We start from the raw sequence: 25470 nt of genomic DNA, 5'->3' as shown, positions 1-25470 counted from the left end.
AGCTGTGACTCGGTCCATACAGGAACATGAAGAGTACAGTGCAGCTCTAAAACAGTGGCATTTACAGGAAACACACACTAAAGGTTTCTGGTATGTAAAGAAGCGCCTCAGGTTACTGTAAACTGCAGTTGGTTGCAACACTGCAGCTAAATGCTTGGTGTCTTTTAGCACATGGCCTATTGCAGGAATGGAAACAAGCCTCCTATTGCATAGCAGTTTGATCCATTCCTAGTTTTACTACAAGTTTAATACGACACACCTGAGCTTGTTACCTATACACTGGGGCTAATCAGGCTCCTAGTAAAACCTGGAATACACATCCCTGTGTTGTATTATTCGTGGTGTGAGATACACAGTCTAGGGAACCTCTGATATATAATGCATTTGCATCTGTAATGGACTCTGGTGCCACTTCACGCTGGAAACACTCCACAACAGAAACATGACGGGCCACCTTGCACATTGTTTCATGTTTTTCCATACCTGATTCCAGTGTCTTTAAATCACACAAAGCTTTCTAATAAATAATGACCTGGTTGACAGTCGTCCCCACAGAGCCCTGCAGTACCATCTGAAGCATCTTGGGATCGGCTGGTTCTTGGTGTGTAGCGAATGCAAGTTCCTGGGTTTTCTTCTGCATATCCTCAATGGCAACTTCAATGGGCGTGGAAATGACCTGGGAGAAGATGAAAAAGCTAATTACTACTAACTTCAATGCAATACAAAGGGTTTGGTTCCAAAGAACCAACAGCATGCAGGATGATCCCTTCATTAGTCTTCTGTCACAGAGGGCTGAAAATACAGTAGGTGCATCTGAAGACGCATCAAAGACTGCTGTAGTTAATCACATGTTTTTTTTTTTTACAAGGAACAGTTTTAACGAAGTGACAAGGACGCTACTGAAGAACAGACTTCACAGTGGATTTCCACCCACACGTTCACTTCAGGAATTCGGAGGCAGTACTGAGGAACGGTCAGGTTCCACCTCCAGGACAATTCAAACACCTTGCAGACCACCACGCGGAATCAGCTTGACCAGGGGGTGCCCCAGACCTCAGACACAGTGGAATGGCAGGGGAGTCTCGTTTCGTATGGAGCTGAAAGTGTTCAGGGTTACCTCTTCCTTGTGCATGACGTTTATCCTGGTTTTGATGTAGGGGAACGCGTGGGACGTGGTCAGGAACGTCTTGCGCTTGTACTGTTCGTGGAGGTCACCGTGAGCCCTGCCGTCGAGTGTGAATGGGGTGCAGTACATGAAGCGACGCAGGTTGTAATTCTTATCATAATACGTGATCCTATCCTTCATCTCGTAGCTATCAAAGTAAGGCTCCACGTACGTGATCTGGATGTATGCCTGAAAGAAAGGAACACATCAAACCAAGTGCAAACAGCGGTCCTGAGACACGCATGTGAACACAGTCAGGACTGAGTGAAGTGGAGCCGCTTGGGGCTGGAGCTGCGGCTATTGCATTGCTTAGCTGCTCAACGCTTTCATTCTACATCTAATCCACCGCCTCATATACTGGACAGCATGGCACGTTTAAAATGAGACGACGGACAGGTTTGGTAAAACTGGAGGAAGCCAAGTCAAGCGGGCAAACATTGAAAACAATCCGACACACAGAACAATCCCACACTACCTTGTTTTGATCCAGTTTGCATTTGTCAACCGGATTCGAATCTTTTATGACTTCCACCATGTCCTCTCCGAATCTCTCACCGTAAAATCCCTGAAAGGGTTGAGACGCAAGCCCAGGGTAAATGAACACATCAGGAATGACAGGAGCAACAAGACCGGTTTCCATGCAGAGCTTGCATTCTGCTTACCTCTAATCGGTGGGAAATCTCTGCCAGCTTCGTGATTGACGGCTCTTTGTAAACAAACTCTTGCTCATCCAAGTCTCCAAATTTGGATCCGTAAAATCCGACACGGAAATAGGTACCGAACATTCTCTTACCATCCTTTAAAACAAAGAGATATATTTCATATAGATGCCCTGTTTTTATAGGGTTCACAATTACAGTAATTTATATATATATATATTAATGCAGTGTCATTAAGTATCTGCTGTAAGAAAAAGGGCAAGAAAGAAAACCATGCATTTAAAAAAAATATATATAAATATAAATAAAATTTATCAATAGTTTACCAGCAATTGTGTATTAACTGTGTCAAGGTTAGGAAACTATAAGATACCTTCGTTCACATAGAACACAGTACAATCTAATTGGTCGATAGCTCCAGTACACATCTGTAAATGTTTGCACAGCTAAATAAAGTACATATAATCACGATGGGGGGATACTGTGGAACAGGAAATCTGAGACTTATCTTACAGGTTCACAGGGTTAGCTCATAGTTTAGCAATGTACACGACCTATTTAAATTGATAAAGGCATTAGCAATGTACACAGCCTATTTAAATTGATAAAGGCATTAGCAATGTACACAGCCTATTTAAATTGATCAAGGCATTAGCAATGTACACGACCTATTTAAAATTGATAAAGGCATTAGCAATGTACACGACCTATTTAAATTGATAAAGGCTTCAGCAATGTACACGGCCTATTTAAATTGATAAAGGCTTTAGCAATGTACACAGCCTATTTAAATTGATAAAGGCTTTAGCAATGTACACAGCCTATTTAAATTGATAAAGGCTTTAGCAATGTACACAGCCTATTTAAATTGATAAAGGCTTTAGCAATGTACACAGCCTATTTAAATGTACGATTGTCTTTAGGTGTTAAACGCTGCATTCAAACAGAACGGCTTCAATTACGTAGGTGGCTTAAAACACTGCGAAGACTGTTCAGGGGATCAATGTTCAATTCATACTGAAATAAAAAAAAATTATATATATATATATATATATATATATATATATATATATATATATATACACAGAAAGAGCACACAAGTAAAAGACTTTATAGACGCACTACCCTCAAAGTAGATACGTGTGTGGTATAAATACACTAACAAAGCATCAGGACACCTGTAAAACACAGAGAATATATGACCGTGCACGGGTTCACCAAAAAATCAGATAACTGCTTCTGAAAAAAAAAATGAAGATTCCCTGGAAACCTGCACATCTCAAAACAGCAGAGCTCTGAGTTACACAGGGAGAGCTCAAGCAGAATCCAAGCAGCCATTCTCAACACAGAATGAATCATTTTCACCTGCAGGAAACCCCCCCCTGGTCCAACAGGGCAAGCTCAGTGAGACACAGGTGGCTCAGAAGGGTTTAAAATACGTTGCATTTCCCTGCAGGAGCCCTGTGCACTCGCTCAGCCTGCTCCCAGACCTCAAAGCACTATGAGAACCAATAGGGTTCAGGCTGTGGAAACTCCAGGAGCCCTGTGCACTCGCTCAGCCTGCTCCCAGACCTCAAAGCACTATGAGAACCAATAGGGTTCAGGCTGTGGAAACTCCAGGAGCCCTGTGCACTCGCTCAGCCTGCTCCCAGACCTCAAAGCACTATGAGAACCAATAGGGTTCAGGCTGTGGAAACTCCAGGAGCCCTGTGCACTCGCTCAGCCTGCTCCCAGACCTCAAAGCACTATGAGAACCAATAGGGTTCAGGCTGTGGAAACTCTGCTTAGATACCCACTAAATAACCATCACCCTTTACAACGCCTTTACCAAAGTGAAGTGCAAGCCTGGTGCAGACAGCTAGTCTCAAAGCAAACCCCTTTCACCTATGAAGACCTGTGAAATGACACGCAAATCTCACAACTGAAATAATTCCACTTCCGCAGCGCAGGGATGGAAATAAGACTCCTATTGCATAGCAGCTTAAACCTATTCCAGGTTTTACTACTGGCGTTATTAGCCACAGTGTACAGGTAACAAGCTCAGGTGTGTTTTATTAAACTCCTAGTAAAACCAGGAATGGATCTAACTGCTATGCAATGGGAGCCTAACAGCACACAACTATGCCTTATGTTTAATAGTTTGATAAAAAGCTGCAACAAACTCTTGTGAATTTTGGCAGGATCATGAACACTAACGTTTGTGTCCATTGGGTGTGGAAAACTGAGCCGTGGAAGCGATCGGAGTATTACCAGCAAACAATAAAAACGGAATTAGCCAAGACCCAACAGATAGACAGGTACAGCAGCAGCACTGGCAACGGGTGTACAGTAAAAGCACAGAGAAATATGATAAAATAACAAAAACAAAAAGGACTAGTAACAAAGGCCACCAGCTCTACAGCAGACATACAGTATGAGAAGACAATACCAACAAGCGCAGTCAAATGACAGGGAACATGTCAACTGCACGACCGCAAACGTTCACTCCCTCCAGGATCTTAAGACTGAACTCTGTGTAAATCAAATACCCTTTTAAAAATAGCACACACATGAATAATACATATGCACAGTAAACAGGAAAGCCCCAAACTCCCCAGAGACAGAACAGATAAAGGGTGGTCAAGGTGGCACCTCTGAACTGGTATCTAGAAGAGAGTGAAGGTGCAAACAGACAACAGTCAACATCTTGGATAACAGTTTTCTAATAGTTCTGCATGGTAAAATATATCAAATACGCAGCAGGTGTGAATGTGAAAAGGAGGGTAGTGCACATGTACAAAAAGCATCAGGACTGAGCCAGCTAACCCTAACCAGCCAGCCACTCCTGCTGTTTTCAGTGGAAACCTTTGGAGGGGCCTTTATCACATAGTTTTGTATTGCATTCAATTCATTCAATTAAAACAGCAAAAACAATGAATTAGTTAACTCAGTCCTTCAAAGATGTCATTGCAATGCTATACAGTAGGTTCCCTTAAGTAACAGAAAAGCCCTGAAGGTAGGAACTTACCACAACAGACAATAATAAAAGTGGGAAGGAGGGGGTCAGCAACCAGGGCAATAAGAGGAGAAAACAGAAAGCATTTTAATCAGGTCAGGGAACTTCCAAAAACAACAACAACAACAACAACAACAACAACAACAACAACAACAACGCAGCAATTATAGCAAATAAATACAAACACTGGTTTAAAATCAAAACCAAGAAAACAAAATATACTTTCAAAAAAGAAGCGTGCTTTCATCACTAAGAGGAGCAGGCAGACAAAAGCATAGCAGAGGACAAGGTGACAGGTTTCACCAGAACAACACAGGCATGTGCAGAAAGCCAGCGCAGACAAGACTCAGAGAAACAGGAGGGAATGCAAGTACGGGCCTTGTTTATTTACCATGCAATAAAAACCACGACAAACAAACACATCCGAGAGGTTAATACAGGAGACGGACAAACAGTGTGCGTACACAAACACAATTCAGGGGTCGATTTAGTTTAAAAACAAACTGGCAAATAAGAAACAATATAGCACTGATTTCCAGTGCGGTCCTGGTTAAGATCCGACTTCCTAAAATTTAGACCACACAGTTACTTACACACATATGTATTTATAAAAAAAAAGCAAAAAAAAAAAAAAAAAAAGCTGTTTTCAGCAAACGAAGAGTAAAATGGCACTTAAATCGAACCCTGTGGTTGAGAATGATGAAATGCATGAGAACATGTGAGACACACAACACTTGTGATGCTGGTGCTGGCGAGAGGTGACACTGTGAGTCGGCTCAAACACAAGTAACCACCATGGGGAGTGGTTCAAATCACCAAGGCACCTCATTAGAGCAAAGACGTGGGTATCCATGCACGGCCTGCCAAACTCACGCTAAACACGTTGTTTTGTTTCACGACAGTACTAATGAACAGTAACTCAGAGGTTAATGGATTGGATTCACAGCAGACAGCAACAGAACACCCACAGCTAGCACATGTGGGGAAGCAGAACGTGGACTCAACCTACCTCCCAGCCAGTACTCTGTGTAACAAAAAATACAAAATCACGTCAAAGCAGCACTGATCAGGCTGACCACTGCGGTCTGTTCATGGATTTATAGAAGACAGTGGTCCTTTGTTTTTTGTTCAAATATAGTAAGCCCCTTAGTCCTTTAGATAAAGATCCCCTTTGTTTAATGCTGGTAATTGTTTATTGAGGATTGCATTCTCTTACTGTGTTGGACTATACATATTAAAAAGGGTGCATTGTATGTGCATCTCACTAAGTAACACATTCACACAGCAAATTAAAGATTGTTATGAAAGTATGAAAGCATTTTCAGAAACAATGTAGGGTCTTGCAGGTAGAAAACTAGCACAGTAGTATTTTGTTGCGATTGTTTTATCAACCTGGCTTATTTGACTGAAGATCAAAACCACTAAACCCCGTAAAGCACAGTGAAACACCCACAATATCACAGCTTCTTCACTGACCAACATTCGCAATTAAACAGAGAAAAATCCTCTTACTTGCTCTGCAGCTACTGCTCAAAGCATCGTATGATCAGTGGAAATATAAAAGCCTCCTTTACCTGATGAACGATTTTGCTGAACGCTTCCTGGAGTTTACCATGAATTGTGGCGAGCTTCTTGGCATCCCTGTTTGCCTCATGGACTGGAATCAACACTTTATAAACTTCATTCACAGACTCGTACATTCCTGCCTAGAGGAACACATGAGCAATAAAGAGGAGTCACAGTTAAGAGCTGTGCTACTTTCAACAAATGGAAATCAAACGGCTTTTAATAGAAATAAAAGGGTTGGATTTTACACTTCTCCTTTATTAAGTTGTGTTAAAAAAAACAGATTTGCTTTTAGGAGTAATACAGGCTTGCATAAATACTTGCATTGTTACAGCATCCCTTTTGGGATAAAGTGAAGTTGCGTCCCGTCGCTACACAACCCCTGAGGCCCTGCAGATGGAGCCGTGTCATTTCAAAGCTCTCACCAGTGAGAAGGAAGCGGCAGCCTGTTCCAGCAGCCCCACCAGCCCCGCCTCAGTGAAGTACTTCCCAGAGCAGATTCCCTCTTCATCCGGGGAGACCACGTCATCAGACACCGCAGACTCCTCCAACACATTTGAAGAGATGTTCTGAGAGAAACACAGAACCACAAGCATGACCTCGCTCTGCATGGCACTGAGGAACACTTTGAAAAGTCACTCAGTCCCATGACCTCGCTCTGCATGGCACTGAGGAACACTTTGAAAAGTCACTCAGTCCCATGACCTCGCTCTGCATCGCACGGAGGAACACTTTGAAAAGTCACTCAGTCCCATGACCTCGCTCTGCATGGCACTGAGGAACACTTTGAAAAGTCACTCAGTCCCATGTCTGTTCTAAGCAATCAATATGTTTGCATTAAAGAGCTCTGTGTGCCATTCTAATGTCATTTTCTATTTTACAGTATCTGTTTCTGTTTGTTTATTTTTTCTTATACAGAGTTAGCACTTTTCTCTAAACATGATGCCTTTAACTGGCCTTGAGCAGATTTGAAAAACAGCTTCATTTATACAGCGTCCTTCACGTGCATGCATCCCAGGGCTCCTTACAGAAATAAATAGTAAGCCAAAAGAGCTCGAAACTGCTCGATAGCAAAGGGCCAAATCAAAGAGATGTTCTGAGCTTAGAATTAATAAATACTGTCAGGCTCAGCAATCAGACTCAGTTTTTAAATCGAGTTCTTGGAATAACTAAGAGATCATGAAATAATAATGGAAATATAAAAAAATAACAAGAAGATTTGAAGGTTATGTGTGTGTATGTATGTATGTATGTATGTATGTATGTATGTATGTATGTATGTATGCATGCATGCATGCATGTTAAGAACAAGAGGAGGCATGCTCTTCCTACCTGGAAGGTGACGCAGCCCACAGGCAGGTACTTGCGATCCTCCAGCATGCTCAGGTACTCTGCGACCAGCGCGGCCGAGTGCCCCAGGCACTGCGCCGCTTCAGCATGGTTGTTCCTCTCAGAGTGCTTCCCAGCCATGTTCTGCAGCCAGGTCAGCCGCAGGTCCGGGGAGGTCTGGTATCCTTTAGCGATCCTGCAACATTTAAAACAAGGATGCACTCATTCAACATTAACACAGGGAATGGAATAAGACTCCCATTGCACAGCACTTTGATCCATTCTGGGTTTTACTATGAGTTTAATAAAAGCAGAGGGAACACAAAGCCACTTTGTGCCTTGGAACGTGGTTTCAGGCACCGCACAGCACACCACGGAGACTTGGGGTTTGATACGGCAAAAGTTGCCTCAAATTAGGTCTCCAGGTTTCCAGGTTTGAAACCACAGTTCCTGAAAAACTGGCTTTTTGCTCCCTCAGCTTAAGACACACCAGAGCTTGCTACCTAAACACTGTGGCTAATCAAGCTCGTAATAAAAACCTTGAATGGGTGAAACTGCTATTTACATCCCTGTTAATACAAATAAGCAGCAAGTGTCATGTTTTCATCCATGTGGCAACTTCTGTTAACTGGCGGGCGTCCAGTCCACTGTTGAAATGAAAATCAATGAAAATCGCTCAATACCTGTACATGAGGTCAATCAGCATCTCTGGGTCTTCCTGGTGTTCCTTCATCTTCACTGTGTCAGACAGGATCATGTGAAGATTAAAGACGAGATCCTGGACCTGAAACACAAACACACCAACTAGGTGATTTTGTGATGAGTCCTGAGGCCATTTGACAAACAGTTTTTTACAGTGCGTATGCCTTTATATCTTTCCACTACAGGTCTGACCCTGTTCTGGTCAGCAGTGATTCACATTAATACTGCTGCAGGGATCAACACCTGACTGTCTATTATAACCATGTTCGCCGTTTCTCGTTCTCAAACTTGTCTTATGTTCTTCTGAATAAAAAGGTGTGTTCTTTTAAGATGAAGATAATGAACCTGATCAGAGAAGGTGGTCTCCCTCTGAATAAAAAGGTGTGTTCTTTTAAGATGAAGATAATGAACCTGATCAGAGAAGGTGGTCTCCCTCAGCTCCAAGTCCTCCTCTGCGTACGTCAGGATTGTCTTTAGAGATCTCCTCAAGAACTCATCATTGAAGTTCTGCGAGGTCCCAACGAGACAGGACAAGGACATCGTCACCTGCATCTTCACTCTGGCGAAATTCTGCAACCAACAAAGAAAAAAACATCCTTAACATAGACGTAATAAAAAAGATACCAAAGTTTTTTGGTTTTTTTTTCCGATCTTGAAGTTGTGTCTCATCAGCAGGTACAGGGAGGCGCTGGCATGGGCTCAGATTAAAAGCACCATGTGTTAATATGCACTCACGTTGCCCATCTCGAAGTTCTGTCTCATCAGCAGGTACAGGGAGGCGCTGGCATGGGCTCGGATTGTGCTGACCCTGCTGCTGCAGTTCCGTAGGAGTCTGAGGCACAGATCCGCACACTGCTCCGTCTCCTCCTCAAACAGCAGCTCCGGAAACTGCAAGAGTGAAGAACACAACATGCACTGCCTGCTCCCGTAGTCCTCGACATTAACATTAATAAAGAAAGTCTTTATACACACACACACACACACACATATGCATGCTGTATATAGGTAGGTAGATAGACAGATATATATATATATATATTATATATATATATATATATATATATATATATATAGCAAGATATTTTTCAGAAATTATTCTTCACTATACAGTCGTGGGAGAGAAATGAAATCAACAAATGATTTTTAAGGGATCATTTAAAATATGATGCAATACTCTATATACTCTCTATGTATTAAAGTGACATACTTTTGTAAAAAAAAAAAAAAAAAAAAAAAAAGTCTCAGCTCTGCATGTGGCTTGCTTTACAAAACGTGGTGCATAATCTGCTTTACTGAACACTTGAAAACGTCGTTGTTCTCGGGTGCCTCACCTTGGAAACCAGGGCCCTCTGTGTAGCAAAGCAGTGCTGCAGGTACAGCGCACTCTGATTACAGGCCATGCTGTGCAGCAGCACCTTCAGCACACCCCCCAGAATACTCTCCTTGGATTCGGCCAGGGACACAGTCTGTCAGAGACAAAACGGAGAGCACTGAGCCCAGACTGCACTGTGCTGGCATCGCTCTTATCCACTGCGTTCACTGCCAATCACTCAATGTTTCCATCACACAAGAAACTAGAAATCAAACTTAACAGAGAACTTCTCTTCACTGATAGACATAGTTCCTTTCTGTTAAGCAACCACATTATGATTTTAACCCTTTCAGCCCTGGCAGGACCTCAAGGTCCCACCTTATCTTAGCACCTGTGAGGTGGAATGAAACGTCGAGAAGTGACAAGGTTTTTGTTCTGTGGTGACAAAAAGCAAGCAAGAAAACTATTATATATCAGCTCTATTGTTATACAAGTGAGGGCAAGCCTGCTCCTTTTTGAATGAATGTATTTAACTTCACATTCTTCACCTCGACAAAAACAATGCAGGACTGAAAGGGTTACGTTAGCAGGCAATGGGTGTCGTTATAGGAGAGGTCTGAGCTCTTGTTAATTTACTGCAATGGGAACGAGTCCCTTTCCTAACACAGGAGTTCACACATACCTGCACAATTATCTCCAGAGTATCCAAAATGATTAGATTAGCTTCCGTAGCAAGATTCCCATCGATAAGTGCTTCATGGTCCAACTCTGCTCTGGATCTGTAATGAAAAATATCACATACATTATATATATATATATACACACACACACACACACACACACACACACACAGTATATATATAATTTTTCATATCTGGTTTGTGGTTAGTCAAAGTTTTATCATAATTGAAGTGCTTAGTTTCAAAAATAAAACATCAGAAATGGAGACCCCCCACTGCACAGCGGCTCAATCCACTCTGTTCCTAGACTGTAACCTGTATACTGGATCTAATTTGTCTCAAAAGAAAAAATCTGGAATAGATCACTGCTATGCAATGGGATTTCCATCCGTGGTCGTATTATATTTCAATATTTGTATTTCAAGAACTCAATTGACTACAAATGTTGCATTGTATGTTTGTTTAAACCAGCACAGATCAGGTTTCAGACTTTAGGGAAAAAACAAAAAGCAAAGCAGCAGCAATATTCAAAGCCACATGCACAACGAAGCAGAGACGTGAGAATCAATCAAAACAAGCCTTTCAACCAGTTCAGCTGGACAACAGTAATAACAGAAACATGTGCTTTGCAGATGGGCAAAATGAACAGCTTTGTTGTACAGTCTTGTATTCTGCTACCATCAGAATGCCCCAGCTGCACTACAGACAGAAAACACAACAGGAATGGGCAGAGTTCAAATGAAATAAATGGAATAGAACATCTTTATCTGGGTTAATAACAGTCATACTTAAAAAAATAATAATAATAATACAAAGTATGTAAATTAGACAAACGTTTTGACAAAAAGTCTTTTTAAAAGGCTTTTTCATGTCATGTGTTTTCACTTTAAAATCACACGTTATATTATACATAAAGCAAGCAATGTGTGTAAATCAGTTTCACACACACACGCACACCACTCAAATGACAACCCAGGCACCAGTAAAGGGTTTGCAATTTGGGGGAAAGCAGAAAAGTAAAAGCCAGCGACGCACAAACACCCCCCCACACACACACACACACCAGCGTTACAGTACCTGACTGCTTTCTGGCTCCTAAACATACAGCACATGTGAAAACACAATTATAGGAATGGGTTAAGAAAACAGGAGAGGAGGAAAGGCACTCTGCCATGAAGAGACTGCGGGAATGAAACACAGTTTTATAATATGTAAGACAGTAAAAAAAACAACCAAAAAAAACACGAGAAGTGATGAAGCTTTGCATATCATACAGTAGTTTTCAATTCAGAATGCTGTATGTTCGCATTAAACATGAAAAACAACTACTGATGATATAATAAATGAATTATGAAGTCATTATGGAAGAGATAACTGCTAAAAGGAATTCATCGGACAATACTGCTATGTTTACTGTTCTTTAGTGTTTGACGTGCACCCTTCCCAGCAGCTGTGAACTACCTGCACGTGTTAAAGCCCATACAGCTTACAGGCAAAGAGGACAAAAGTCAGACAACAGCAATCTTAGTCAAAGTTAAATCAGTTGGTAGATTGTCAAAAGTCACTATTGACAATGATTAGGTTAGGCTCATCCAACTTAATATATTATCAACTAGGTATTCTGACAATGACATCATTATCATGCCTAAAACACGCAGTACAGTGTCACTACCAGGGATACACATACAAGGGTCCTTATCCTTGACATGCTTGTCAAGCTCATCCCACACAGTATATACAGTACAGATCATCCCACACCAAAATGAGATGGTTTACAGTACTTGTAATGCATTTTCTAAATGGAATTGTTTAACCCCAAACATCCTGGAACACATGCAATATATGGGTATACTGAGACATATGTTTGCACATATAATAAATGTCACAGAATGTGTAGGTGTCTGTTTGACAGGGCTTATAAGACTAAGTTTTGTAAAATGAACTGGAGATTGAAGGAAACGACTTGAAAATAATGTCTCCCAGTATCTTATATAGCAAGATGTTACTTGTTACTAGTGATTTGCAAAAAAATGTAATTTAGTATGTCAAACTTTTAACAAAAATGCAAGCGTACTTGTCCATCCTTTCACTGGTCTGACGCCAGTGTGTCATATCCTTTCTCCACCGGAGGTTTTCCTGGCTTCCAAAGGCACTGCCAGATGGACTTCTCTCTGCAGAATACAAATAAAGATTTACTCGAGACCAGCATACTGGGGCTGGACAGCGGGTTAGGGTTAGAGGTAGGGTAAGGGTCAGGGTTGGGGTCAGCTCTTTTGTACCTAGCTGTCCTCTGCTTCGACGGACCATTTCCTGCCTTGCCCCGATACTTCCCAGGATGGCTTCTTCCAGCTTTGCCTTCATATCTTTCGACTTCTTAAACGTCAAACTGTTCATTCTTTCAAATGATTTTTTACCCTGCAAGATAAAAATCAAACTCTTTTTTAGCCCTTAAACAGAATCTGCAGGGCTTTTTTAAAAACAACAAACCCGCCCCCAGCTGTGTGTACCTTGTATTCAAAGCAGGAGACGCAGAGGTGCAGCAGGTCCAGCAAGCGGTTGAGCTGCATGACGGACAGGTCTGTGAACCACTTCTGCAGAACTAGTTCATCTGCGTTCTTCAGCACCCACAGCAGACAGATCAGGAGGCTGCGGCTTGACTCAGCTGAAAACACTGCAAACTGCCTCCCAGCCTGAAACAGGAAGTGAAACACTGTGTTCGACACACATTACCTAGTGCAGAGGAGAATAGCGCGTTTATCACGAAGTCACACATTCGATTGATTTTACTATATATTAGCACTCGTTAAAATTGCAGGCAACACAAAAAATGGCAGCAAATTCATTCATTGTATGTATATATACATATATATATATATATATATATATATATATATATATATATATATATATATATACACACACACACACACACACACACACACATTAATAAATGGCAACAAATTCATAATGAATGATAACCAAATAGTCATTTTGTTGCTGATGTCTCTATAAGCGAGTGCATATCATCTGGGAGTGCTAGTTAATAATCGGGCAGCAAGCGGTGCTGTTTCTGTACCGAGGGGTTCAGGAGGAAGCTGCTGGGCCGGGTGAGCTGTGGAACAGACGTTCCTGCTATTGCCATGGCGACAGTCTGGCTGATCATGCTGGCCCCCTCGCTGTCATGCTCATCCGCAGCTGCACTGCCTGGCTTTCCACGCTGGTTCTGAGACTCTGATGGAACAGTAAGCACAGTTTAAAAGGGACACTTCACACCAGCAACGCTTTCCTGGTGTTTCACGTCTTGCCCGTTTAACATCCCATTACGCGGGTTCTCCGTCATTCCTCACTGCTGTTTCAGGCTTAGATTATTATTTACTGTGCTTGCCAACCATTCCAGCAAAAATGTCCTGAGTTGGTGTTTTATTCTAAATGACCACTAGGGCGGCGAATCTGTAATGTCTGCCCCCTCTGTAACTGTGGCAACTGGATTAGCATATGAAACACCTTCCAGAGGGAACAGAAATTCAAGGCACACAACACTAGTGGAGCTGGTTAATAAGGTGGGAAGCATTCTCGTGCACACACTCCTGCGTTCAGCATACTTCCTTGCCAGTGCGCTCTGGGAAGTGTAGTTTTTCTCAAACCAAACAAGCTACAATTTTATCGGTTTTAAAAAAGAACTTGAACTTGGAAATTGGCAGGTATTTCTCTTTTTACAGAGAGGCCGATCTCTCCGGTAGCACATACTGTAAGAAACACACAGAGCCCCAAGAACTAATGCAATACCCAGGTTTACCTGTGAAGTCATACAGCTGGGGCACCGTTTCCATGACGATGCCTATGAGTGGCAGGTAGAGCATCGCCACGCGGGCCTTCACGTCAGGGTCCGTGTAGCGGGGATCCGAGTCGTGACTGGAGAGCAGGTTGTGAACCACGCTTATCACTTTCTTATGCAGTCCAAAAAACCTGACAATATAAAACAAGTAACATTATGCCTGAATATCCACAAGCTACATTCTGACACGGTCAGGAATCTGATCTAAAGGCACCATGTAACATCTAACAATGGCTGAGAAGCAGGTGCAAGCATCTAGGACACCTGGGATAAACATCACACAGGGATGGAAATAAGACTCCCATTGCATCCATTGCTGGTTTTACTAAGAGTTTAATACGACACACCTGAGCTTGTGACCTATACACAGTGTGATTAAATCAAGCACATATTAAAACCTGGAATGGGTGACATTGCTATGCAATAGGAGTCTCATTTCCATGGCTAAATGAACCAAGGTAATGGCGTGTTCAAAACAAACCCGTCCGCGTCTGGGTCCAGAATGAGGGCTAATTCGGTCAGCACCAGCCCTGCCAGGTAGTGCTGCTGACGGAACGGAACTGACAGCTCAAACATGTTGGCAATCTTCTGATCTTGCACGCTTGTAGAAAACCCAGAACTCTGCAAGAAACATGTTTTAATAAATACATCAACAAAACACGGCTTAAGAATTCAATTATACAAAGGCATTCATCTGGAAATCAAAAAAAAAAAAACACAATATTGAGATAGTGGCTATTATTGATAAGACACATTCATCACACAGCAAGGAATGACTGGGCACTGTTAGGCTTCCCATTGGAAATGCCTTATTAATATAACCCTACAGTACAGGGTTCCCATTGGAAATGCCTTATTAATATAACCCTACAGTACAGGGTTCCCATTGGAAATGCCTTATTAATATAACCCTACAGTACAGGGTTCCCATTGGAAATGCCTTATTAATATAACCCTACAGTACAGGGTTCCCATTGGAAATGCCTTATTAATATAACCCTACAGTACAGGGTGTTGCACCTAAAAGGAACAAAGTGTCAACACAGGAGCTGGACAGCTTGACCTGTCACATGACTGTTCACTTTACCAGGGCTAGATCAGACCACAGTGGGGTTACTTCCTTCTAAGTAAAGCGTGGAAGGCAGCAAGCAGCATACCTGCGACGTTGCTGAAGACACAGACGGGGTGGGCGAGGCCGGAGGGGTCAGTAAACTGCATGGCAGGTTCAGCGTGACGTAGTGTTCATGACTGCAGACAATACGAAGGAAATCCAGCCTTAGGGAGACCAGCACTGTAGGACTCTGCAGAGCATACAGCTTCGTGGAAACCTTCAAAAACAAACCAGAACGCAGTGTCAATGCAGCACCAATTACACTGAATGAACTGAACCACGCTAGGTATGCTAAAAAGTACAGCCCATAAACCAACGCTCCCAAAGTCTTTACAACTGATATTAAGAATCTAATAATCAATTGTGCATCACATCATAATAGAGATACATGAAAGCACTACACAGGTACTTGTAGTCCACCAAATTGTTCTTCTATGTCTGAACAAAACTGTCCATCATTTGTGATCATTGGATTTTGTTACACTTACAAAGTCGCCCATATGGACAACAACATGTATTGATCCTTATCGTATTGTGACCTGCATATCTCTATAGTTCTTGTACTGTGGCCCGAGTGTATCCTAATTGATAAAGGCTGTAATGAAAATGCTGTGAAGTACATTGCGGAGGGTGGTCGTGTAAGATTACCTGCTTCCAGTATGTCTTTACAAGACTGAAGACAAAGCCTCTGTCCATCACGGACAGCAAGTCGTTAAGAAAGAAAGCAAGGCTGGTATTGAGTCTCTCAACAAGCTCCAGATCCTGTGAACAGGACAAGAAAAACAAATAAATACATGAGCATGACTTACGGAGCTGACCTGCAGCACAGCTCACACTTTCTACGAGGGCGAAAGGAGCACTTGTTACCTTTTGAAACCTGGAGACGATGTCGCCCGCGATGGTGCTCACCAAGGCTGTGATGTCATCCATAAAGCGCTCTGGAAAGCGGTTTCTCCTCGGGGAATCCAGTCGGTCAGTAAAGTATAAATGATGTATAATACTTTTCACCTGCAAAAGATCAGAAAATGAGCATTTAAAAAATTGCCTTTTATTAAGAACATAAGCTGTATTAAAAATGGGTTCAATCCTCTCAAAGCCATTGCACCTCACAACTTCAACATCTTTACCATGCTTTTACTGTGCTTTACTATACTTCTACTATGGTAAACTATTATAAGGGAAGGTCAAAGGCTCTGAAATTTCAACACAGATTATTATTATTTATTTCTTAGCAGACGCCCTTATCCAGGGCGACTTACAATCGCAAGGTACACAGCATTTTCATTACAGCCTTTATCAATTACGTTGTGGTACAGATCCTGTACCACAACGCTGTTAACTGTTCATTTAACAGGGTTAATTTGCATTTATTCTCAATTTTTTCTTACCATCAGTTCAAAGAAAAACCAGCCCTGCTGGAGAGCCCCTTCCCGCACAATGCCACTGCTCACAACCCACTGCAGGGCCAGCTCCTCGTGGAACAGCTAGAGAACCAACGAGAAAGAGAGTGGGACAGAGAGAGAGAGAGAGAGACACAGAAAGAGGGGGGAGAGAGAGAGACAGAGACACAGAGAGAGGGGGAGAGAGAGAGAGAGAGAGACAGAGACACAGAGAGAGGGGAGAGAGAGAGAAAGACAGAGACACAGAGAGGGGGAGAGAGAGAGAGAGACACAGAGAGAAGGGGAGAGAGAGAGAGAGAGAGACACGGAGAGGGAGAGAGAGACAGAGCAAGAGAGAGAGAAACACAGAGAGAGGGAGAGAGACAGAGAGACAGAGAGAGAGACAGAGAGAGGGAGAGAGACAGAGAGAGCAAGTCAGCCACCGAGAGCACAGCACACATAACGACTGAAATCAGCAGGAACAGCAATCAAATGCCAGACACAAATATTCAGGGATAGAAAGTTCCTCTCGTCCTGCAGCCAGTCCTGGGTTCAGAACTCCCCTTGTTCAGGTGCATTACTGAAATCAACAGGAGCCAGGAGTTTGAACAGCCAGCCTCCCTGCTAAATGTGCTCTGAATGAACTCCAGGCAGGAAAACATGAATCTTTACATTTAGAAAGCTGTGGTAAATAAATAAAAAGCATGTGTGTGTATGTGTATGTGTGTGTATATATATGTGTGTATGTGTGTGTGTATTATATATATATTATTAAGTTTTAACTCAAAGAGCCAACTTCCCAGTGTTTCAGTATGTTTAACATGCCTTTGTGAAGTGATTATTTGTAATTTAAACTCAATAGCTCCAAGTAGAACATTGTATATATATTATATATATATATATATACACACACACACACACACACATATACATGCGCACGTGTACCAGTGTCCTTTCACAATAAGCAAATAAATAAATAAATACATGTAAATGGTGCAAACTTTCCACTGCTCTTTGGGGATGGTGTCCAAAAGGGTTAATGACATCATTGCACTGGGTATGTCCATGCCCTGTTTAGTGACATCACTGCACTGGGTGTGTCCGTGCCCTGTTTAGTGACATCACTGCACTGGGTGTGTCCGTGCCCTGTTTAGTGACATCACTGCACTGGGTGTGTCCGTGCCCTGTTTAGTGACATCACTGCATGTGCTTCATTGCTGTTTAGTGACATCACTGCGTGTGTGTTTCCTTGCCCGCCATGTTCTACCTTTTTAGTCGGTAATCGTCCTGTTAATGTCTGCAAGAAGCTTGCAGTCTCATTGTGCGTTGACATGCGATTGCAACTCCGATCCATGCCCTACGGAGTGGAGATGAATGAATGGTGAGAAAACAGCGCGTGAAACAAACAAGTACCAGAAGCATGTATGCAGAATTCTTTCTATTATACAGCAAACAAAAGAAATGGAAACTGTGACCTCGATACATCTCGTATTCCAAACACACAGTAAACCAATGGATCAAATGCATCAGTTCATTAGAGAAGGATGCAAGAGCACCACCTCATACTGTCCTGCAGAAAATACTCAAATATGCCAACGTTACACAGATTGTAAGAGATAGCTTGCTTTCCCTTGAATCAGTCATTCACAGACAAACGGCTGTCACTGGCATCAATCATTCATGAAGCCCCCCTCCTCTCTACAGCAGCTGATGAAATGTTTTATACTGCTTCACATGCCGGTAGTGAGTGAAAAGGCAGAATTGGAATGGGAATAAAGCAGCTGCTCACTGGAAAAGACTTTGATTTGTTTTATGATCTAAATTATGTCTTATTCCATTACAATGTCTTGAAAAACAAAGTTCACAATACAATCACAACGCAGCACACGCGATCAAAAACTGAAAAGATATCTACCCAATATCACATTCTGCACAAAGACAGGACACAAAAGAGACACACCGACATGCCACTTAAAAATAGTAATAATAATAATAATAATAATAATAATAATAATAGTCTCACGGGTGGGGGCTAATCTAATAAATGACCCTAATTTCCACAGCACACAGTGTAACCAACCAGCGCATACGTGGGCAATTACATGAGACAAAACTGATAAAGCACACTACAGTACGTCACCACACCTAAAAGACTGCTGTTAAAAGAACACAGTAGGAAAAAGATATTACTGTGTATTCATACACGCTTAGTGTTACTGCAATCCATTCTCCGTCATGCTTTGTGAACAAAAGATTCATGCAGACTGCCACATGCAAAAAAAACCAAAAAAAGTTTTAATGATGTTAGTAAGAAAAGCATGCATGCATTTTACTGAATTAAAATAAAACGAAAGAAAGATAGAAAGAATGGGAAAAAGAGCAAGGCCCTGCTGGCAAGGAGGGGGGTGGACATGTGCAAAGATCACCACCTGCATGGAATCAGGGCTGGAACTGGGGCTGGTTCCCCAGGGAACAGCCTTCGACGCGCCAGTGTTTACCCAGGAATTGGATCGGTCTAAACCCTGAGCAGGCAGGGAAGGCAGGCGGGAGAGGAGAGGAACGAGAGGAAGGTTAACATCGAGAATCTTGCAGAAAAGATCAGTGTTTTAATTCAGGTTATCATGACGGGATCTACCTTCAGGGATTAGAGCAGCGATTAAAAAAGACACTTAAAGTTGTTACTTCTTGTTATTTTGTTAAAACCATTACACAGATTTAAAACAAAAGGAAAAGGAAAATAAAGTAAAAAAAAAAAATCTAAAGTTCTGCAGTGCCTTTTCAGTATTCTTAAGCTGTGCAAGTTCTGATCATTAAAGTATTAAGCCCAATTCGCACAGGACTAAAAATCACTACATAAACAGGTGCCCTCGGACCGGCAGCGTGAAACGGAGTCCTGTGCTAATCAAGCTTTAAAAGTATTTTTTTGTTGAAGGCATCATTAGGTCACAGAGTTTAGGAAATCATGTGACAAACACGAGTGTCCCAGTTTTTACTGGTTCAGACCAAACCCTTTCAAAACTGCACAGCAAAGATCAAACAGCGTGCCGTGCATGTGTCATCTCTTCACAGCACACACTGAAGCCCCTTCAAATCAAATCCAGCACCTGCCTTTCCAAAGGTTAAGAGAGTTCAACTGCATTGCACACGGGTCGATCCGAGACAAACCCCAAACACAGCACCGGCTCCGATTTAAAAATGAAACAGTAGAAAAAAAATCCAAGACTATTTTAATTAAAATAATAATAATAATAATAATAATAATAATAATAATAATAATAATAATACTACTACTACTACAATTGGCCAGCAAGGAGAATGAACTTACTTTGCTTCCGATGATGGCCCTTACTTCGTCGTCTGGCGATGTGGGGGTCCCCGAGATGTCTGGGTTGCTGTTACTGAGACTTCGAGAGCGGTTCAGGTTCAGGCTGGCAGGCCTTACTGCTGAGCGAGCCATGGTGGCATAATGCACCGAGCCTCCTAAAGCACCAGGGCCTATCAGACACACAATACACAACAGTATCATCACTAGGGTGCAAGGATACACTAACGTCACGCTCCCACACGCCGGTCACAGTACCACGTGCATCCCGATACACACGTGATGGTCCTCACGTTAAGACTATTTGTAAGTCCCGTCCTGTCTTCACTTCTAATCTCGCTGCGAGTGGAGGGTTCGCACTCAGAATGTCAATGACAAAGAATTCTCAATGTTTAAACAGACTCTACATAAACAGATGAAAACGTGTGGATATCAGCTTTTCATCTCTCTTCTCCTGCAGTGTTTGTGAGGGAGACCCTGACACAGCACAGTGCGTGAGAAACGCACTCAACTCGATTAGAAGCAGCATCACAACACCCCTAATTATAACCAGTTAAGATTATTTTTAAGTAGCATTAATTGCAGGAGAATTCCTCTATTATAAATTACAATTTCTATAAAAAAATGGTTTGAGTATAAAAAAAACAACAACATTATTGTTACATTATCTAGCAAAATCAATAGGCTGCTCAAGGTGATGTAATTAGAGTTAACTGAAATCAGTCATAACATCTAGTTGCAGTCAGTTACAACGTGGTATAATGTACCAGACATTTATTTCGTTTTTATTAAAAGCTTGGACATCCTGTATCTTCATTGACATGTTTTCTTGTTCCAAGTCAGGGGTAAATCTGCACTATTCCCACGAGTCTGTTCCTAGCAACCTAGCTCAGGAGTGAAGAGCGGTCCTTGGAACGCTGCATGCTGCTTTTCATGACTCCCTGCAGCCCAGCTGCACTGTACCTGCACTCTCACTGTACCAAGGGCACCTCCTGCCCCTAGCGCTGCAATAACTGATACCACTTCAATTGAGTTTACGATTATGGAACTGCATTTCAACACTACTGACTGAGGAACAGACTAAAAACGAAACTGTGAAGTACAGTGCAGTACAGTACAGTGCAGTGCAGTGCAGTGCAGTACAGGTGCCGTCACTATATTCCCTATAGCAGCAGCGTGGGTGTAAAAAGCAAACTGATTTGTTAAGGCAGCAACAGTTAATAAAGACTTGGGAAGAACTCTTTTTTTTTACACAAAGTTATAAAATGCACGGAATAGCCGAGCAGCTGAAGTAGTAGAGTATAAAACACCGGGAACAGAGAAAAAAAAAAAAAAAAGACAAAAAGAAAAAGAAGAGTTTCTGTGCTTTTAAATGAGTTCCCCCCAGCAGGGGAGAATGGTGTGCTAACAAAGGGACGAGCCTTGATAAGCCAAAAGGCCTTTTCTCGTTCCCAAACCTTTCTTATGTTCTAATAACATGAAATACCCCCCCCCCCCCCTCCCCTTTGAAACCACACAGCCCCCTGCTATATACAGAGGCCTATCATGTGCACACTGTGTCCACAATCAGTGGGATTTGCCATTAACAGGACTGCATTTCGATAAGTAAACTGGCGTTTAATGACTCCTGTACCATTTCAGGTCAATGACCAAACTGAGTGCGTGCGTTCAGAAAGTCCATGACCGTTACATGCTGGTGTCCAGTGAATCCCACAGCAGTATTCCTGGGTCACGTTCTCAATGTGGAGATCCTGTACTGCATCTACACTCGCGGGATGAGAATCACACTTGGTATTAAATACCGTAATGAGAATCCAAATGCTGCTGTAGTTAACGAGCAAGTCAAAATAAATGAGAGAGTTCTATATTCCACCGGCTGAGATAACGGCAAGGATGTGAATGACACACAAAACGAAAAGTCCTGTTCTTGCACCCACTGCTGCTGCAGTCTGACGTTCACTTTGAAAGACAAAACAGCAGCAAAAGCAAAAGCAGGTCCTACCTGGCGATGCAGAACTGGGGTCCGTGTTCGGCAGGCGAAAAACATAATAAATGTAGGAAGACAAGAGGCTGTTCCTCCCATGCTGATCCTGGCTGCTGTCCACATATTTATGCAGTCTGTTCACAACCGAAGCCATGACTTCAAAGGCAGCCTGACCCAGATTAACTGCAATTAAAGGAATATTTATTTTATAAGTTGGTTACGCAGGGGGAATGTATGCATTTAGGACTGACTGATAAAATGAGGCATTACTCTTTTCAAATATAAATCAACCTTCACGTGCAGCACCAAGTGGAAGCATTTGGCTCTATTTTTTTTTTTTCCACAGCCCGCTGTTTATTTATGTATGTATTAATGCATTTATTAATCATTACTAGCCAATCTTGCTCTCCATCTGTCCTTCCTTACATACAAATCAACACAGACGGTTGTTCCATAACTAAACTGTGGTATAAAACCAAGCTATTACTGTACGCATTTAACTTCTTTTTGAACACCTGATGGCTGATAAGATCTGATGCAGTCACCAGGTCCACCAACACAGGGATGGAAACAAGACCCCGCACTGCATAGCAATTTGATCCATTCCTGGTTTTACTAAATCAGGACACACCTGAGCTTGTCACCTATATACTGGGGCTGATCAAGCACGTATCTAAAACCTGGAATGGGTGAAACCGCAATGCAACAGGAGTCTTATTTCCATCCCTGTAATGTGTCGTGCCTCGCACTAGGTGTGTGCGTTTACCTATTTGCCCTGCAATCACAGGGGGCCTGACAACCAGCAGAATCAGCTTATCCAGCAGTGGGTGCAGGAATCGAACAACTGGCTCCAGCTGGGAAGAGCTCAACGCAGCAATGCTGGTCTTCAGTTCAGTTTCCAGGTTGTTCTCCATTATTCTGACGTCTCCTATTCGAACTGGGAACGAGTGTTCATCCAGGGCATGGACCAGAGCAAAGAACTTGTCCAGGTATTGATCCTAGCATGCAAGAAAGGGACAGGTTAGAGGAGGCTTTGGGCACCGGCGGGAGCACATGCAAATGTACCATACATCGGTCAGGACAGGGTGTCCATTCAATCAGGGTCCTGGAGCGCCACACAGCGCTCAGGGAATCGGTTAGGACAGGGTGTCCATTCAGTCACGGTCCTGGAGGGCTGCTCCAATCCAGGTTTAAAAGGTAAAATAAGATAATGAGCTACTTCAGGGTCTGGATGGAGGTTTAATTGCTTCAATTAAACAATTCAGAACAGGGTTGTAAAAAGGAGCAGGGCTGGAAGGGCCAGTTTTGGCCACCCCTGGGTTGACTATGTGCATCTTCCACATTGCAGTATATGGGCAGCAAACCAAACGAACAATGCAAGCCCTCTCACTCACACTGTGGTACTTGCTGCTTGCCTGAAGCAGCAATAGAAGGGATTTCCCCAAAGGCCAGCATGTAGTATTTCAGAAGCAGTCAAGATGACACAATTGTGACCTTTTCTCACAACAAACAACAGCGGTATGAACTATGATTAACTCCAATAAGAAATTAGGTTTTTAAATAAACTCTTTTACATTCTGAGGGCAAGACGAGCTAACAGCTTTGTTGTTTTTGTTCTTCAAAGTGTGTTTTGCCAATTGCTGTAAGATGTACCCACAGAGGGTCAATGTGTTTTTATTGATGGTACATTACTCAAAGCAAACAGAATGTGAAGTAGGCTATAGCACATGCTGCTATAACAAAACAATCACAAACAGAAGAAGTCAGCTAGCTGGCTTATAGCTTTTTTGAACCCTGTTTTTTATTATTTTTTACAGAATATAGTAAAAGTAGAACACTACATGTGGTACCGCGTACACTTAACACACCCGCACGTCCCCGCGCACACTCACACACACCCCCGCACACACACACACACACACACACACACACACACACACACACACACACCTGCCCGCACGCACGCACGCTCACACACACCCACCCGCACGTCCCCGCGCACACTCACACCCACTCACAAACACACCCTCACAAACACACACCCGCACTCACTCACCCCCTCACAAACATACACCCGCACGCACTCACAAACACACATCTGCACGCACGCACTCACACACACCCGCAAGCACACACACGCACACACCCCCCCGCACGCACTCATGAATATTAGTTGTGCTGTCAGTACCTGGGTGTGAATACTTGAAACCGACACAACTTCCACATTAAAAACACCTTTGTGGTTATCGACCCATTTCATTCCAGGAAGCGGCACCTGTAAAAAAATAAATAAATAAACAAAAAACAAAAAACAAAAAACTGCACAGATCCACGCAATTCATATATTTAAAAAACAAACAAACAAAAACAGACACATTTGGGGGCTCCCGAGTGGCGCATCCAGTAAAAGCACTTGCGTAGAGTGCAGGATGTGCCCTATAGTCTGGACGTCGCGAGTTCGAGTCCAGGCTATTCCTTTGCCGACCGAGGACGGGAGCTCCCAAGGGGCGGCGCTCAATTGGCCGAGCGTCGTCCGGGGGGAGGGAGGGTTAGGTCAGCCAGGGTGTCCTCGGCTCACCGCGCACCAGCAACCCCTGTAGTCTGGCCAGGCGCCTGCGGGCTTGCCTGTAAGCTGCCCGAGAGCTGCGTTGTCCTCCGACGCTGTAGCTCTTGGGTGGCTGCATGGTGAGTCCTCAGTGTGAAAAAAAGCGGTCGGCTGACGGCACACGCTTCAGAGGACAGTGTGTGTTCGTCTTCGAGTCAGCGCAGGGGTGGTAGCGGTGAGCTGAGCATAATAAAATAATTGGCCATTCCAAATTGGGAGAAAATATTAAAAAATAATTAGCAACGACTAAATTTATAAAAAAAATAAAAAAAAGAGACACATTTGAAAACAGAAACTTACATCTGGAGAGAGGACTGAGTAGGACTGTGGCGGCTTCTCCAACGACACTGGAAGACAGAACTGTCCTGTTCTTATGCGCCCGTTCTGAAGCATTGGTATCCACTGAAGAAAGAAAACACACACACACACACACACATATATATATATATATATATATATATAAGTTGCATTTATGAAAATACAAAGCAGAACAAGTTTTGTGCTTGGTGCAAGGCTCAGTCATGCTGCTCTGTGCTCTTTGTGTTAGATTGGGTCTCACGTGTTTCCAGAGGAGTGCTCTGGTTCTGCTGCTCTGTGCTCTGCGTGTTAGATTGGGTCTCACGTGTTTCCAGAGGAGTGCTCTGTTTCTGCTGCTCTGTGCTCTTTGTGTTAGATTGGGTCTCACTGTGTTTCCAGAGGAGTGCTCTGGTTCTGCTGCTCTGTGCTCTTTGTGTTAGATTGGGTCTCACTGTGTTTCCAGAGGAGTGCTCTGGTTCTGCTGCTCTGTGCTCTGCGTGTTAGATTGGGTCTCACGTGTTTCCAGAGG

The 25470-nt window shown here is 42.8% G+C and overlaps 1 protein-coding gene across 9 annotated transcripts in view; it reads right to left on the bottom strand.

The window, feature by feature from the left end:
* dock7 (dedicator of cytokinesis 7) overlaps positions 1–25470 on the bottom strand; it is a 45889-nt gene that overhangs the window by 1964 nt on the left and 18455 nt on the right. Inside the window, exons 18-48 of one of the 9 annotated variants that reach the window (XM_059031416.1) lie at positions 24945–25046; positions 24228–24314; positions 22806–23037; positions 22058–22222; positions 20059–20228; positions 19163–19255; positions 18001–18090; positions 16743–16838; positions 16222–16362; positions 16003–16116; positions 15401–15571; positions 14725–14864; positions 14205–14374; positions 13485–13639; positions 12916–13098; positions 12688–12823; positions 12483–12579; positions 11486–11503; positions 10411–10507; positions 9748–9882; positions 9152–9304; positions 8828–8986; positions 8398–8498; positions 7718–7910; positions 6811–6954; positions 6394–6525; positions 5829–5843; positions 1828–1953; positions 1641–1730; positions 1118–1354; positions 533–676 (exon numbers count right to left, since the gene is read on the bottom strand). In XM_059031416.1, coding sequence (XP_058887399.1) covers positions 533–676; positions 1118–1354; positions 1641–1730; positions 1828–1953; positions 5829–5843; positions 6394–6525; positions 6811–6954; positions 7718–7910; positions 8398–8498; positions 8828–8986; positions 9152–9304; positions 9748–9882; positions 10411–10507; positions 11486–11503; positions 12483–12579; positions 12688–12823; positions 12916–13098; positions 13485–13639; positions 14205–14374; positions 14725–14864; positions 15401–15571; positions 16003–16116; positions 16222–16362; positions 16743–16838; positions 18001–18090; positions 19163–19255; positions 20059–20228; positions 22058–22222; positions 22806–23037; positions 24228–24314; positions 24945–25046 — 4086 coding nt within the window. Of the gene's footprint in view, positions 1–532; positions 677–1117; positions 1355–1640; positions 1731–1827; positions 1963–5828; positions 5844–6393; positions 6526–6810; positions 6955–7717; positions 7911–8397; positions 8499–8827; positions 8987–9151; positions 9305–9747; positions 9883–10410; positions 10508–11485; positions 11504–12482; positions 12824–12915; positions 13099–13484; positions 13640–14204; positions 14375–14724; positions 14865–15400; positions 15572–16002; positions 16117–16221; positions 16363–16742; positions 16839–18000; positions 18091–19162; positions 19256–20058; positions 20229–22057; positions 22223–22805; positions 23038–24227; positions 24315–24944; positions 25047–25470 lie in introns of all 9 variants that reach the window. The other 8 variants (XM_059031420.1, XM_059031418.1, XM_059031421.1 and 5 more) reach the window with 8 other exon arrangements.

The sequence above is a fragment of the Acipenser ruthenus genome, chromosome 10, assembly GCF_902713425.1.
Source record: "Acipenser ruthenus chromosome 10, fAciRut3.2 maternal haplotype, whole genome shotgun sequence".
Classification (NCBI taxonomy): Eukaryota; Metazoa; Chordata; class Actinopteri; order Acipenseriformes; family Acipenseridae; genus Acipenser; species Acipenser ruthenus.
Note: the sequence above shows the minus strand (reverse complement) of the source record. Positions and strands in the feature narration are given on the sequence as shown.